Here is a 15,360-nt window from a genome sequence, read left to right on the forward strand (position 1 = left end):
CCCGGATGGAACGCCGGGGGACCCGGAGGAGGGGCTGCGGCCGCCGGGGCCGAGGCGGGCTGCGGGGTCTGGACACAGTAAAGTAGGTCGGACTCGGGGGGAGGTGAACGGGGTTGAAGGGGAGAGGAGCGCGCACGCGCGCTCCCGGCGGCCGGTCGGAGGTGCGCGAAGGCGGAGGCCGGGGCGCATGCGCACGTCCGGGCGGGGCCGGGGCCGGGGCGCGCACGCAGGGCGGGGCGGAGTCGGCGCGGGGCACGTACTCCCGGCCCGGGGAGGAAGGCAGAGCCCGGGCGGCCCGCGGCCGCGGCGGGAGTCGGTCCGGGGGTTAGGCTGCACACGCGTCCGCGGGCTCCTGCACACTCGCGGGCGCGCACACGCACACGCACCCGCACACGCACACGCAGCAGCCGCCCGGGCTCCCCACCTCGCGCGGCAGAAGAAACACGTCCCGCTAGACACAGGCCTTGTGATCATAAGTTTTATTAGACTTAGGAGGGCAAGATCATCAATAGTTCCTCAAATTAAAAAAAAAAAAAAAAAAAAGTACAAAAGGTACATACAAAACGTGAGATCAGACGATTAAACTCTCCCGACTCAGGGCCAAGTTCTGCGAGGGAGGAAGAAGAGGGGTGTGAGCTGGGGCCGACTGGTCGGGGTCCAGGAAGGGTCTTCTAGGGCTGGGAAGGAGGGGGCACTCACCTTCTTAAGCCTCCGCTCCCGTGAGGCCTGGGAGTCCGTCTCCGAGTAAGGGGGGGGCGCTGGGGGGTAGTAGGCCTCCTCCTCCTCTTCCTCCCTGTAAGCTCTCCTCCTCTCCGCTGGCCCCTTTTTCCTCAAAGCCTCTTCCAGTAGCCGCCCATCATACTGGGGGTCCCCAGACCTGGAGCCATCCTCCCGAGAGTCCCGGGAGCGGTGGTTGCGGGACCTAGGGTCAGCATGAGGGCGGTCTCTAGGCCTGAAGTCATCGTGGTGGGGATCCCGGGGGTGTGGAAACTCCCTTGGGCCATCTTGATCGTAGAGGTCATCTCGGCTTCGGCTTCTGGGACGACCGTAGGCTTGACCTCTCCTCCCCCGACTTGGGGGAGACCTCCTCCCTGATTCAGCAGAGCTCGGCCGGGTGAGGTCATCCAACGCATCCACAGATCGGGCCCGGGGCCTCGCGGCCCCCCAGCCACTCCCTGGCCGCTCTGTGGGGGGCTCTTGCTCCCACGGTCTGGGACTCCGGGGGGAGTGGCGATCCCATTCCTCATCCCGGATTGGGGTAAGGGCAGGACCTCGGGACGGCCGGGATCTCCAGTCGTCCTCATGGAGGGAGGTGACTTCACTCATAGCTGTAGGGAAGGGGGGTGTCACTGACTGTGAGGTCAGGAACGCCAAGGCCCAGCACTGTCACCCACTTGGTCATATGCTTTCAAGGGGGCCCTAGACTTCTCATTTTTAAAGTGCTGACGTGCAGGGGGCTGTACACCTCTCACTGTGGCTGTGGTAGGGAAGGAGGTTCTATGTCCAGGATTTGCAGCAAGTGTACCTGGGGCAGGTGTCAGGGAGACGTGCTCCTCCCTCCCCACTCAGGAACCCCTCCAACTGCAAGGCTCACACTCACCCCGCTCTACACGGCCATTGGGGGCGCCAGGTCGGGAGGGATCAAAGTTGGCCAGCTCTTTCTCCATGTAGTATAGGACCCGCATGGAGTCATCCTGCTGGCTGGCCTGAATCCTGTAGCCACTGCGGACTTCTAAGGACAGGAGTTGGGGGTGATCAGTGTAGGAGAACAGCTGCTGACCCAGCCCCCTCCCGTAAAGACTCGTCCAACCTTGTTAACAACTGGTTCTCACCAGAGGTCACGCTGCTGTCTGTGTCACGAAGCAGGGGTACCTGGGAGCTGTGGCCGCCAACTGAGGGAGATTGACCGAACTGTGAGTGGCTGTGCCCCCGAAACAAAGCTCTCCGTACCCAGCCCCCAGTCCCCTTCCTTCAGCCCCAGACCCCTTAGTACCCAAATGCCCAGCCTACCCCTGCCCCAGCCACTCCTGGTTCCACCAGGCCTCACCTGAGCTATTCCTGTCGAAGTCTCCAGGGTACCCGTTGTAGAGAGGCCCCATGGGAATCATGGCTGGCGGGGGTGGGGTCTTGGCAGGGGAGAGGTGAGCGTAGGTGCTGGGGGCGTATATGCTTGGGACGCCTGAAGTGGCAGCTTTGCCAGCTGCATACACTGGAGAGGACACACGTGAGAGGACACACGTTATGAGAAGGCAGGGAGCCAAGCTGCCCTCTGCTGTGTTAGAGGGTCTGGAGGGACCCGTGCCCGGACCTTCTTTCCAACCCCCAGGTGTGGGGCTTCCCCAGACGCTTAGACTGGTTTCCACAGAGTTCACGAGATTCAGGACATCAGCTTCATTGAACCCACACCTCCTGTGCTTCCTCACACAGGTTTTGGGGCAGGGGGTGCACGCTGGCAGCCACAGCTCCAATCTGGCTAGCTAATATGTTTGACTGTATGATGGTTTGCCAACATCGGATGAGGTTTTACATTCAACCCCAGCTCTGTAGCCACCTTATCAGGAGATGGGGCCACCCCAGGCCTGGGTTCTTACAGAGCAGTTGGGGGGGCAAAGATGCCCCTTTAGATAAAGCCCATGTGTTAGACCCACTAGCCGGATTCAAGTGTTCCCTTTGGCAGGTAAGCCACCATTCCAGAAAATGCATCATCTGTGGGGAATCCCAAGCCCACTCCCTTATGGCTGCTGGGTTCTCCAGGCCCAGACGCAATGGGAATCATTCTGAGGCAGAAGCGTGGGAGCCTCAGAGTTCACTTGCCTCGGCCAAGAAGCAAAGTACCTCTAGTGTTTCCAGCCCGAGGGCCACACCCGCTCCCACCCTGGCACCCTGGCGTCGTTCTAGGCCGGATAGCTCAAGGGCAAATCCTCCTTGCTGCCTTCCTCCCCAGGCAAGAGGCAGGGTTCAGGCGGCTGCTCTGGTGTCAGAGTCCCTGGGAAGCTGACAGGGCACTGGGGGACTCAGGAAGCCCCCTCCTCAGATTCAGTTTGGAAGCAGAAGGCTCAGCGCTCAGCAGCCCCAGGAGAAGCCCCTCAGTAGCTCAGGGGACCTGGCACTTCATAACCAGCTGCGGGAGTTGCTGTTCCTGGCAGGCTCGGCAGGGTTGTGGCCCTGGCAAAAGGAACTGGGTCTCCGCAGTGAGTTAATGGCTTCCCTGTTGGAAGTTTCAGGGTCTCAGGATGAAGGAACGTGGCCTTGGGACAGACATTTGCCATCCTGGCCCTGGCCTTCATGAGTGGGGTAACTGCAAACTTGGTTGCGGCCCCCAGAGCTGGGGGTGTCCCTCCTCACCTGTGATGGGGACTAACAGCCACCGCCTGAGCAGGAAGCCCTCAGCTAAAAATGACAAGAGAAACAGGACGGCCAGCAGAGCCTCCAGAGAGCAGCAACTTTGAGGAACCAGGTTACCCAGTGCTGAGTTCACAGTCATAAAATTAGCCAGTGTGGACCGAGCGGCAGCCCCGTGCAGGGCGCCCACACAGTCTTCCCTGGATGCTCACAACGCCTCATGGGAACCTTGCAAAGGAGACTGTCTCAGGGAGCGAGTGAGTGGCATCTGAGGTCACCCAGTGGCTGTGGCAGGCCTGAGATTTGCTTCCTGGCCCTTGGTCACCACCCGTGCTGACAGCAACACGTCTGGCAGCTAGCGGGTGAGCAACATTTCATGTAGGCTGAGCCCCGTGCCAGGTGCCAGACAGTGGGGAGGCCACTCATCAGGCTTCCAAGCAGGTAACCCAGCCAGCCAGGCCTCACACCTCCACCTGCCTGAGCAACTACGACCTCACTGAGAGTTGCCATCCCGCAGAGGAGAAATGGGGCGGTGTGGCAAGAGGGAGACTCACTTGCTTCCTCTCTTCCCACTTCCCTATTGGTTTTGCTCCCTCCCCCTTCATCTCTGGTCCCACGTCTGTCCCCAGTGCCCAAGAGACCTACTGTGACGTGCTAGAGATGTCCTTAAGCATAGAATCTGTGTAACACCCAGAGTGCCTGTGTGCATGGGGTTTTTGTAATTGTGTACATTATATCAGTGTTGTAAATCCTGTTTGGTTTCTTACCTTTTTCATTTAAAATTTTATTTTTAAAGGGAGCTTTACTGGGGGACCTGGGTGGCTCAGTCGGTTAAGCATCTGCCTTTGGCTCAAGTCATGATCCCGGGGTCCTGGGATGGTGCCCCCCATGCTGTTGGGTGTGGGGGGGGCGGCGGGGGAGGGTTCCTGCTCAGCAGGGAGCCTGCTTCCCCTTTCCCTCTGCCCATCCCGCCCCCTACTGGTGCTTCCTCTCTCTCTCTCTCTCTCTCTCAAATTAATAAAATCGTTGAACAAGGAAAAAAAGAAAAGCTGTATTTTCCAGTGAATGATGTTTTGGACTATCTGAATTTTTTTCCCATGTGGATAAATTATGCTTTCAAAACAAACAACTGAAAATAAGTGAAAATTTAAAATAAATGAAAAGTTGAAGTATGTAAATGATCATCTAAAACAGCAGATGCTCCTTGGCCCACCTTCTCCCAAATTGCTCACCCCACACCCTCCGGACCAATGGCACTGCAGATGGCTCCCTCCACCCCCTGAACCCAGGGGGAGGCCTGTGGGGGTGGGCATATGAGGGGCACTTACGGGCCTCGGGGCAGCAGCACTTCTCCGGGCAGCAGGGGCACCTGACATAGCAGCAGCAGGTGTGAGGGCAGCATTGACACCAGCAGATGCCCAGGAGGAGGAAGACGAGGAAGACAGCCAGGCAGACCACGACCACAAATAGCCAGTCTGCACAGAGAGAACAGGCCATGAGCAGGAGGCTGGGAGGGAAGAGGGGAAGAGGGACACAGGCACACAGGCACAGTGGGGCAATGCAGAGTCGGGGCCGAGAAGGGGGTGATGCCTACTGGGGAAGCTGCGATGCCTGCTGGATTCTCCAGCCCGATGCGGGGGGCACAGCAGCCGAGGGACGCCCACCCCCTCCGACCCAGGCCAGTCCTGAATTTAGGGAACCTACACTGGGCTCATCTGGCAAAGCCGAAAACGAGAGGTGACCTGGCTGGAGCGAGAACAGGATGTAGCTTCAGAGGAGGGTCAGAGAGCCAGCTGCCCAGATCCCACTCTCTAGAAGAGCACTGCAGGCACCAGTCAACAGGAGCCCCCTGCCTACACCCCAGGCCCCTCTGCAGCCAGCCCAGCCCCCCGCCGCCAAATCCCAGGGCCAGGTCACTAGGTGCCACAGAGCTGGAGTCAGGTAAGGTTAGTGGGGGTCCACAGGGAGCAATGTTTAGGTGGTGGAGAATACTTAGGAGCAGTAAACTGGGGGTTTGGGGGGGGACTCCACCCCGTACCTTCCATGGGCCCCGCCTGAAAACCAGGTAAGAGCTCGGCCACCCCCGAGGTCCTGCCTGGAGGGACAAAAGAGAGACAGATTATGCTGGCAAGGGCCAGCCCAGCCCGCCCCTACCCCGAAGCCAAGTTCAGGCTCATCTGGGTGAAGGTGTGTCCTGAAGCAGAGGGGCTGGTGGCCAAGGAGGGTCCTAGCACATGGTTCCTGCCCACCCACCCCCATGGATGCTATTTTCCAGAAGGCTTCCACATAATTTACCCACTCTCTCATCCCATGGGAAATTCTGTTGCCCCAGAGGGTTCCAGAACATACCCCACGGGTTTTGAAGGTTCAACCTCAGAGTGGGCACCCATCTTTTCCACATACATGGGTCCTATCACCCCAAAGGGCTCCATCTCCTGTGACAGGGACAGTCCTGTTCCATCAGGTGGGGTAGGCACGATGCCCTAGAGCCCATGAAAATGTTTTAATTTTATTTTAAAATCGGAAGGAAAAAAGAGTAATACTGAATATGTAGTAATTGTCTTTACAGCAACACAATCATAAACCATATGCCCATGAGGGCGGAAGTGCCACCGGCCCATAAAAATCATAGTAGGAACCTGCGTCCCAGCCCATTTCACGCATTCTGTCCCCTGTACAGACCCCATCTGCGGCCCAGCCGGTGCCTCCTCGAGGGCCACTGGCTGCTCTGTGCCCCACGAGGGTCCTACCGCCGGGGCACCCACACACCCCGTTCTGCATCAACAGGGCTCGCGCACTCGCTGCCACCTGCCCTCACGAGAAGGTTCTAGCATGCAGACCCAAAGTGGGGTCCCGTCCGTCAGGCCAAGACTGCTTGCAGAGAACACCAAGCCGTTCCTGCCTTTCTCACGCGCCTTCTCCCTCAGGTGTTCCAGAGACTTCGTGGTGTGATGACCTCATCGCTCGGACGATAATGGCCTGTGCACTCACGGGCCTCGCGCTTTAACAGTTTCCTGCTTTCAGTTTGTAACTAGCGTCAGGCAACCGTAGACGTCACCCACAAAAACTCAGACGGAAACTCTTTTGAGATCCTTAAGGGTTCTTTAAAGTGTTAAGCAGGTCCTGACGCTACGTTTTGAGAAATGCTAGACTGTGTGTTCTAGCAACGGACACACAGAGTTCTCCGGGTCACTGCTGCGTGCGCGGTCACCCAACGTGAGGTCTGTGATCCGAGCGCCCTGGAGCATGCCCCCGTCATGTGTGCTCATTCACACATGCGTTTCCTTGCATCATGCGTGCGATGATGGCAACGTACAGCCCCGCAGCACCGCACACACAGCACACGCCTCCCAAGGCCATAGGTGTTGGCTGCAACAGAGCATCCGGCTAATGGTGGCATCCCCTCGAGGCAGGGGGGCATCAGGGCCAGCGGGGGGCTGCTGGTGGGTACCCCACCCTGCCCTTAAGCATGTGGAGGCGGCCTCATCCTGAGCTTTGGGTGGCCCTGGGGATGTGGCAGGTGGGTCCAACCCCCACCCCCCCAGTTAGACACACCATCTGCCCTCCTCACTCACTGCCAATTAACTCTAAAAATGGGGGGATTTTTAAAAAAAGAGACCGGGAAGAGGTAGGGTCCCCAATTCTCTCCACTCTCAATTTGGCTCTGGCTTATCTGAAATGTGGGGGGGAGGGGGTCCTTGCCTGGGGTGCAGGGCACAGAGAAGCCCCCGTGACTGGCGGTGCCATGAGCGGAGAGCAAAGCAGGCGACAGAGTCCAGAGAGCGAGCGGAAGGGCAGAGGGCAGACACACAGAAGTGGCTGAAGAAGGGGGCCCTGGTCCCGGTTCCCAACCCCTTCCCAGGCCCTCAGGGCCCAACCCACTCACCCAGGACGATGAGCTCTGCATAGGCCTCGTTGTTCCCCTGGAGGTCCTGGGCCGAGACCACGGAGCAGTAATACACGCCACTGTCCCCCCAACCGGTCTGGTCAAAGGTCAGGTCAGCATCTGCAACAGGAGAGGGGTGAGGACACCTCGGGAGAGGATCAGAGCCTCCCCACGAGCACAGCAGGAAGGAACGGGGCACGAGAGCGGGGCTGCCGACGGCCCGGGGAACGTTACAGAATTTGTACCAAGGGTGTGCTACGTTTTAGGATCTGCTGTAAACACTTAGTGAGCACAGGGTATTTCAACAAGTCTGTGAGGTGGGTCCTGTTACCTTTCCTGTTCTATAGATGAGAAACGAGGTCTGGCAAGGTTACCTAATCTGCCCCGTCCGAGTCATCAGTGGTGGAGCTGGATGGTCCGAGTCCAGAGCCTGGGCTGCAGTTATGGCCATCCTCTTACCTCTTCTCACGGCTAGGGTAACTCCCCGGACTCGAACCACCCCAGAACCTGGTGCCGACCCAGGGGCAAGGGGCCAGGGGCCTGGGGGGCGGGGCGAGGCAGAGATAAGTAGGCCAGATTCCAAAGATCAGGTGCCGCCCAGGCGTGAGACAGAGTGGCTGTGACAGAGAGATGAGGGCCGCCCCCAGTTCTGGAGTCGTGGGCCCCACATTCCAGGTCAGGCCTGGCGTTTGGGACGCTCAGGCTGGCAAGGAGCCTGTCAATTATGGCAGTAATGAAAGTCTTTCAGCACATCCGGTTTGCTCTCTACTCCTCAGGCCCTAATTAGTTAAAGCCCTTCAGTCATTCACTCACGTGGGTCAGGTGGGTGGAGGACCGCAGATGTGAATGGGCAGAGAGGAGCACCCCCAGAGCTCCCCAGCCGCTCTTGCTCCCTGGCTCCTGCCGACCTGCCCACCTCCTCGCCCCACGCACCCCCTGCCCTTCTCCAGGCCGACTCGGGGGATAGTAACCGTGTGCACCCCAGTCCGTTGCTGAGGGAATAAAAGAACTGGAGCCTTCTTCCTTCTTCAAAAGACCTCACGTCTATAGAAAAACCCTCCCGAGGTGCCTGGGTGGCTTCATCAGTCAAGCGTCTGACTCCTGATTTCAGCTCCAGTTGTGATCTCAGGGTCATGAGATGGAGGGAGCCCTGTCTCCCTGCCTCGGGCTCCATGCTCATCGGGGAGTCTGCTTGGGATTCTCTCTCCCTCTGCCCCTCTCCCACACCCACCCTCTCTGAAAAAAAAAAAAAAGAGAGAGAGAGAGAGAGAGAAAGAAAAACCCTCCTATTGATGTCTTGGGCCTGTACTTCCAGGGCTCGTGCTACTCCCTCTGGCCGGCACTGGCTTCCCAGATGCTCACAGGGCTCGTTCCATCCTGCAAGCGTATCCCCGGCCTGGCCTGACTGCTCAACTGTTATCAGCCACCTTAGGGGCTGACCCTCCATGACCCCACACCCAGGAGAATGCAGGCTCCATGCAAGCATAATCCGGCGTGTCCTGGCCACTGCTGGGCCCCCAATGCTTGACACGGGGCCTTGGCCAGGACCTGGAAATGAACCCCTTCCCTCTTCATGCCCCCCTTCCTTAGCTCTTATTGTCCATTCCAGCATTCCGGACACATGGCTAAACTCAAACAGGCACTTGATACACTCATTCAATATTCAATACATAATTACCAAATGCACCCTATGTTCCCGGCAGTATCTGAGGCCCCGCTATCCTAGAGAACAGTAGTTCTCAAAATCGGATCTGTGGACCTTGAGGTCCCCCCAGAATCTTTTCAGGGCATCCTTGAGGTCAAGGTTATTATCATAATAATACTAACTAAGATGTTATGTGCCTTTTTCACCTAATCGCTCAGGAGTATGCGGTGAAGTTTTTCAGAGGCTCCAGGGTTGTGCTGTCACAATAAACTGAATGTAGAAGCAGCTTTGAGAAACCCGCCTCTTCTACTATTCAGGCAGACTTGAAGGAGGCATGCAAAAATATAAAGCTAAAGCAACACCATACTCTTCATTACCGTTTTTTGCTTTGTTTTGGAAAATACAGTTATTTCTTCATAAAAAGCATGTTATGTATATTAACCTATAATGAGTTTGGTTATTGTCATGTTAAATATTTTTCAAACTTCCCTCAGTGTGCTAGATATAAAAACAAAGTTCTTTGAAGAATTTAAGAGTGAAAAAGAAAAAGCATAGAGGTCCGACAACCAACACATTTGAGAACCACTGCCACAGACAGGAGATATGAATCCCTGTGCTTACGAGCTTAGATCCTAACTGGGAAAGAAAGACAAACAAACAAATGTAAATAGGTCACATCAGATGGTGATAAGCTGTATGGAGAAAACTGATCAGGAAAAGCAGACAGAAAGTGCCAGAGTGGAGGTGGGAGTTGTGCAAATTTAAAAGGTGACAGGGAAGCCCTTCAGGTAAGGTGACCTACCGAGTAGTCGCGAAGGGGTGGAGGACACGCCACGGTCACATGTCTAGCCACCAATTATTGAGCTCTGTCTGCACTGGGTCCCTTTCCACGTATTTGCTCACTGAAACCTCACAAAACGCTCTACTACGTGCTCCTAAATCTTCCTGATTCACCATAACACCCTGTCGGCCCATCAGTTTTCAATTTTTCCACCTATGTCCTTAAATCAGACTGTAACCACATCTCTCCAAAATCAGAGCTCAGGGGCAGGTTCCCTACCCAATGCTGAGGAGGTGGATGGGAACCCCGTGCTACTGCCAAAGTTCATAGGCCGGGAGTTGAAATCTGGGCTCCATTGGGCCGGATCCCAGCCTCAGTGTGTTTTGTTTGGCCCGCATAATGTTTTCAAAGCCCACAAAAAATATGGCCTTCCAGCTTCTTTTGATCAATTCTAAGGCCTGGGCCCACCCCCTTCCTGCAAGGCGCACCCTGTTCCCGGTCTATGTCTGGTCCTGACATCACTTGGGCTGGGCATTGGCTTCATTGTTTTAGGTGCCAGGAGATGCTGGGTCTTCAGTTGAGAACAGAAGTGGGGCCTTCTCCAAATTCCTGGGTTCCTTATCTGTAGAGAGCAGAGGCAGCCCTCATCTCAGGGGTCCCATGGGCTCTTTTTAGCACTAATGGGTGGGAAGGGAGCCCCAAGCAGCCTGATGAGGTAGAAACAAGGCTCCTATCCTGGGGCTCCAGGTCACCCAAAGTGGGGAGGAATGCAGGGGTAGTAGGAGCCACCCTGGGCTGATGGACACTGAGGGTGCGCAGCGTTAGTTTATCTGGGACAACTTTCGGTTAAAACCCGGACAGCTGGTGCCCCCAGGAGCACCAAAAGGAGGTCCACTTTTCTCCATCCTCAAAGCTGGAGTGGAGGAAGCTCCTACGGCTCCCGGGTTTCCTGAGAGGACGCGCACACAATGGGTATTTACAAATTATGGCCTGTATCAAACACCCGAGCACGTCAAGGCAGCTTGAAACACCCAAACCCATGAGGCCTATGGAACACAGACAGTCTACCCCAGGAGAGCCTGAAGGTCACTCTCAGCAGAGGAGGCACAATTCCAGCTGGCCTTCAAGGACACTCTCGGTTTTGGGGTTATCCTGACTGGGCTGCTGGGCCATCGTGCCCGGTCCAGGCCAGAGAGGGTGCTGGGTAATGGGGAGGGGCCCATACAGGTTGAACCCCCAAGAAGCTCTCCCACCGCTGGAACAGCAGGATGCCTCAGGTTGAGCTGCTCAGGAAAATTCAAAGCAAGCAGATCCAGTCCCCCCTCCCCCAAACACGACTGAAGAGCTGGGTCCCTGGACGCCTGCCTCTCATCCACAGACTAGCAAAGACCCCTCCCTTCAACCCCTCTGTCCCCAAGCCCAGGATGAAGACTCTAATCCTTGTGTAAGACGGTAAGAGGGTAAATCCATTAAGTGAGTTGAGTGTTTTCATCCCTTGCCCACTGCAGCCCGTCACCTTCCTCGAGGTGCTTTAGGGACTGGTCCTTCTAAAACCACATTCGCAAAAGATCTTAACGGTGGGCACCCGAGCCATTCCATTTAGCACATGGTCCTATTTGGTTTCCTTTCCTCTTGCTCTTTATCTGCCTGTTTACTGCCTGTGTCACCCCACTAGAATGTCATCTCCTTGAGGGCAGGGACCACGGCTGTCCCGATCACCACTTACATCCCCAGCACAACAGCAGCACCGACACTTAGGAGACGCTCGATAACTACCAAAAGAATGAGTGAACGACTCCCCACCTCCCTCTTACTTAGTCCCAACAGGCACTTCCTATTAGCTGGCAGCATTACGGTTAAGTGCAAGACTTCTGAGGGGTGCCTGGGTTCCAATTCCAGCTCCAGCTCCTTCCTAGCTCTGTGCCTAGACAGCCACTTGACCTCTCGGTGCCCCGGATGCTGTGAGTATAAAATGTGGTTGTGAGGACTGTATGGGACAAAGTGTGCAAGGTGCCTGGCAAGTTATAGGCTTTATCTGTTAAAAGCTCTCATCCTGTCAGTTCACTCAGGTTACCTCCTTGGTGAGCCCTTTGCTGACCACTCTGGGGCAAGTACAGGGGTCACAAGCTTGGAGAGGAGACCCAAAGTGGCTCACTTAGCCCCTTAGAATCCCAGCCCTGTTACCAGCTTTGTAACCCTGCGCAAGTCGCTTTACCTCTCCAGACCTGCATAAAATGACAACAGATCACACAATCACTGTGTGGTCTAAATGAGTTCATCCACATAAACCTGGATTAGAGCCTGGCACTTGGGAGGCCTCTAGAAGTTGTTATTTATATACAAGTTACTTACTGTTGCTGGAACTAGTATTATTATAGAACCCCCTGCTTCTCTTCTTTACCCTTGCATGTCCCAAGCACTTGATAGGATATGTTGTATTATCTCATTTGTCTCCCTCACCGGAATGCAAGCTCCCGGAGGGAAGGGTTTTGATGAATGTGTTTACTGCTGTATTCCCAGCTTCAAACGGTGCCTGTATATGTTAGGTGCTCGATGAATCTTTGTTGTTAAACAGTCTAGATGGCTGGACAAATGGGTGGATGGAAGGAGGGATTCCTCCCTTCATCAATCGTTTCAGACACTGGTGCTCAAGAGCTTTGAAGTGGGAAGCCAGGTTGGACACAAGGGAGTCACCACCACCATCACCACCACCACCACCCAAGCAAGCCCAGCCCCATCCCCTGCCCCGCCCGACATACTTCCTGTGATGGTGATCCTCCGGCCCTGGTAGTAGTCTCCCAGGGTCACAGCATTGCCCTGCTTGGTGGCCACGACCCGGACCGTGCGCATGCTGTCCTGGCACTCCACATACGGGTTGTAGCCGGGGTTACCGGCTGCCAGCTGGGCATTCAGTTGGTTGTCAGCACTGGCTGGGGAGAAGGCATCGGCGATACGGTCGCGGCAGAAAGACTTGTACTTCCAGATCACGATGGGTGCCGTAGGGGTTGTGGTCAATTGGTAAGTGCAGGGCAGGGTCACCGGCTGGAATAGGATCACCACGTGGTAGGGGTCTGACACAGTCACCTGGATGGCACTGGCAGGGGCTGAGGGCGAGAGGAATGTTAGCAGGGCCTCTGTGAGCTCAGGGAGGTACTTCATTCAGCAGGAATGTGCAACACCACTTGTCACCAGTTTGACATTTAAAAGTATAATGGTTTTACAGAGCGCCTAGCACACATTGTTTCTTAATCCCTGGGACCGGTAGGTTCCGATAATCATGCCCATTTTATAGACCCATGGGGCTAACGTGGCAAATACAAAGTTGCACAGCCAGATTTCTTGGAACATCCTGTTCATCCCTCTTTCCAGAGCGTGGCCTCTGAACCACCCCAGCTCCCTCTTCCCTTAGCCATTCCCTCATGGAAAAGGCCACCACTGTGGCCTGTACAGGAAAGCACACATGACCACCACAAAGCCGCACTCAAGGCCCTCCTGCAGAAAACCACCGCTAAAGGTTCCAAGTTATGCAGGGGTTTGGGGAGGAAGGGGGAGATGGTGGAGTTTTTCTATTCAACTATTTTGCCATGGAGTAGGTAAAGCCCCCATGGTGTCTCCATCAGCCTCCCACCTCGCCCTACCCAAAGCCAATTCAAATAAACACAACAAAAGTGCTTGGGGAAAGAGAAGTCCCCTCCACACCCGCACCCGCACCCAAACAAACGCCCCATCCAGCTGAAAGCTTGCCAGCAGAAGGGGATTTCACACCGAATCCACACGTCCATCCCACCAGACCCTTAAGAGGACACTTCGGGACACTGGTTAGGACTGGAGTCCCCAGTCCTACACCCGCTCCAGGCCTGGGCACTGTTTCTTGAACTCTCTCTCCAGGAAGCGTCGGATCCAGCCCTCCTGCGTCCGCTCCCCGTTACCCCAAGGCTTAGAAACCTTAAGGTGCGCCCAAGTCCCCATCCTGGCCCTTCCCAGTGCTCGCGGGTGGGGTGGGGGGTCCTCCGTCCCTACACCACAAAGAGTCCCATTCTCCTCGCCGCTCCAGGGCTCGCGGTCCGGGGAGTTTCACTTCCTGCTGTCTCCGAACAAGGGCGGGGGAGCGCTCCCCGACTCCAAGGAGCAACTCCTCTCACTCCGGCACCCAAAGATTTCCCGAGACCCTCGGGATCAGCAGATCCCGGCCTCGGCTCGCCCCCTCCCCCAGCCCTCCTGCCCGCTCGGCGGTGGGGACTCCATCCATCGCCCTCCGCTGTGCCCTCCCGCCGCCCCGCTCTCCCTACCTGCGCACAAGGTGCTGAGAAAGAGGCACCCGAAGACGACCGCGCCCCAGCCCCGAGAGGCCGGCCGGGGGCCCACCCCCCCGGGGAGCCCGCGGGCCACTGGCGCCATCGCGGCCGTCTGGGCGCGCCCGGCCCGCGCGTCCCCTACTTGGTACCGAGAGGGTCGGGGGCGCGGCGCGCACCAAGGCGGGGAGGGGTGCAGTCTCCTCCCCTTCCCGCCTCCGCTCCGTGGCCCCCTAGAAGCCCACTCTGCCCCGTCCCAGGACGTTAAAGGGCGGAAATAACGTGGACGAGGAGCACGGCTCCAGCTTTCGGGGAGAAACTTGCCCGACCCCCGGTGGCTCCCCGAGCCTCTCCACCCCCGCGCACTCGGGGGAATGGATCGGCCCAGGTACACGGGGCGAGCGCGCAGGGCTGGGCCCGGGGGTGGGCGGCGGGGAGGGGCTCCTCCGCCTCCCTCCCCGGAAGTGGGCTGACCCAGGTGCGCCCCGGCCCCCGAGGGTCGGAACCAAGTGACCAGCCCGCCGGGAGGGCGCCTGCACACTGGGGCTGCTGGCCCGCCCTGTCCTGCCCGGGCGGAGCCGAGCGGAGCGGAGCTCGCGAGGCCCGAGGCTCCACCCGGGTGATTCACCTGTTGACGGGGGCGGGTCTCTGGCTGCACCTGTTCCCGCTCTGCCCACACCCCCCTCCCGGCTGACGATGGTCCCGCCTAGGTACACCCCGCGGGGAGGGGCGCGGCTCGGCGAGCGCGGGGCAGGACCGGCTCCCTTGCAGCGGCCGCGGAGGCGCGGGGCGCCCCTTGTGCCTTCCACTTAGAAACTTCTGGATTGGAAGCTCTGCCCTCTTAGGGACGCTCGAGGGGAACCGGGCCCGGGAAAAGTTGGAATTCTCTTTCGGAAGTTTTGCGCGCCCCCCCCCCCCCCCGGTTGCAGAGTCGCGGTGCAGCCCGGGGCATCCCCGGCCCCGGACACTCCGGCTCTTAAAGGGGCCGAGCGGAGGCGCGGAACCAGGGATAGGTTTCCGCTTAAGGATTGCCGGGGACTGGGCCACCTGCGCCCCAGGGTGGGGCGCGTCGAGGCACCCCAAGAGCGGGGCGTTCAGCGCGCCTCTTCTGCCCCCCGAAGGCGGCTGGGGGAAGCGCCTCCTGGGAAACCCTAGGCGCTTTCTGGGAGAGACCCGGAGGGAGACGGCAAGCCGGGGCGGGGGGACGGAAAAGGTGCAGCTGATGTTACCGAAAGGTCATTTCTTATAAAACTCTCAACCCTTTCACGTCCCTCCCTCACATTTTAACTGTTTTGTGCATGCATCGTAAAGTATACACCGTGGGCAGCCCCGGGGGCCCAGCGATTTAGCGCCGCCTGCAGCCTGGAGACCCGGGATCGAGTCCCGCGTCGGGCTCCCTGCGTGGCGCCTGCTT

General features: G+C 57.6%; 1 protein-coding gene across 2 annotated transcripts; it reads right to left on the reverse strand.

Annotated features, from left to right (window-relative positions):
- Positions 1-464: 464 nt before the first annotated feature.
- On the reverse strand, positions 465-14,102 carry LSR (lipolysis stimulated lipoprotein receptor). Of its 2 annotated transcripts, XM_072781137.1 has the most exons (10): positions 13,944-14,102; positions 12,414-12,758; positions 7,229-7,348; positions 5,381-5,437; positions 4,671-4,817; positions 2,048-2,209; positions 1,833-1,892; positions 1,601-1,732; positions 700-1,328; positions 465-607 (listed from the first exon to the last, which is right to left on the reverse strand). In XM_072781137.1, the coding sequence occupies exons 1-10, from the start codon at positions 14,050-14,052 to the stop codon at positions 572-574; spliced, it is 1,797 nt and encodes a 598-aa protein (XP_072637238.1). In that variant the 5' UTR covers positions 14,053-14,102; the 3' UTR covers positions 465-571. The 2 variants fall into 2 exon arrangements, with proteins under 2 accessions (XP_072637238.1, XP_072637247.1); XM_072781146.1 differs by lacking the exon at positions 5,381-5,437.
- Between the last annotated feature and the right edge of the window lie 1,258 nt (positions 14,103-15,360).

The sequence above is a fragment of the Canis lupus genome, chromosome 1, assembly GCF_048164855.1.
Source record: "Canis lupus baileyi chromosome 1, mCanLup2.hap1, whole genome shotgun sequence".
NCBI classification, from domain to species: domain Eukaryota; kingdom Metazoa; phylum Chordata; class Mammalia; order Carnivora; family Canidae; genus Canis; species Canis lupus.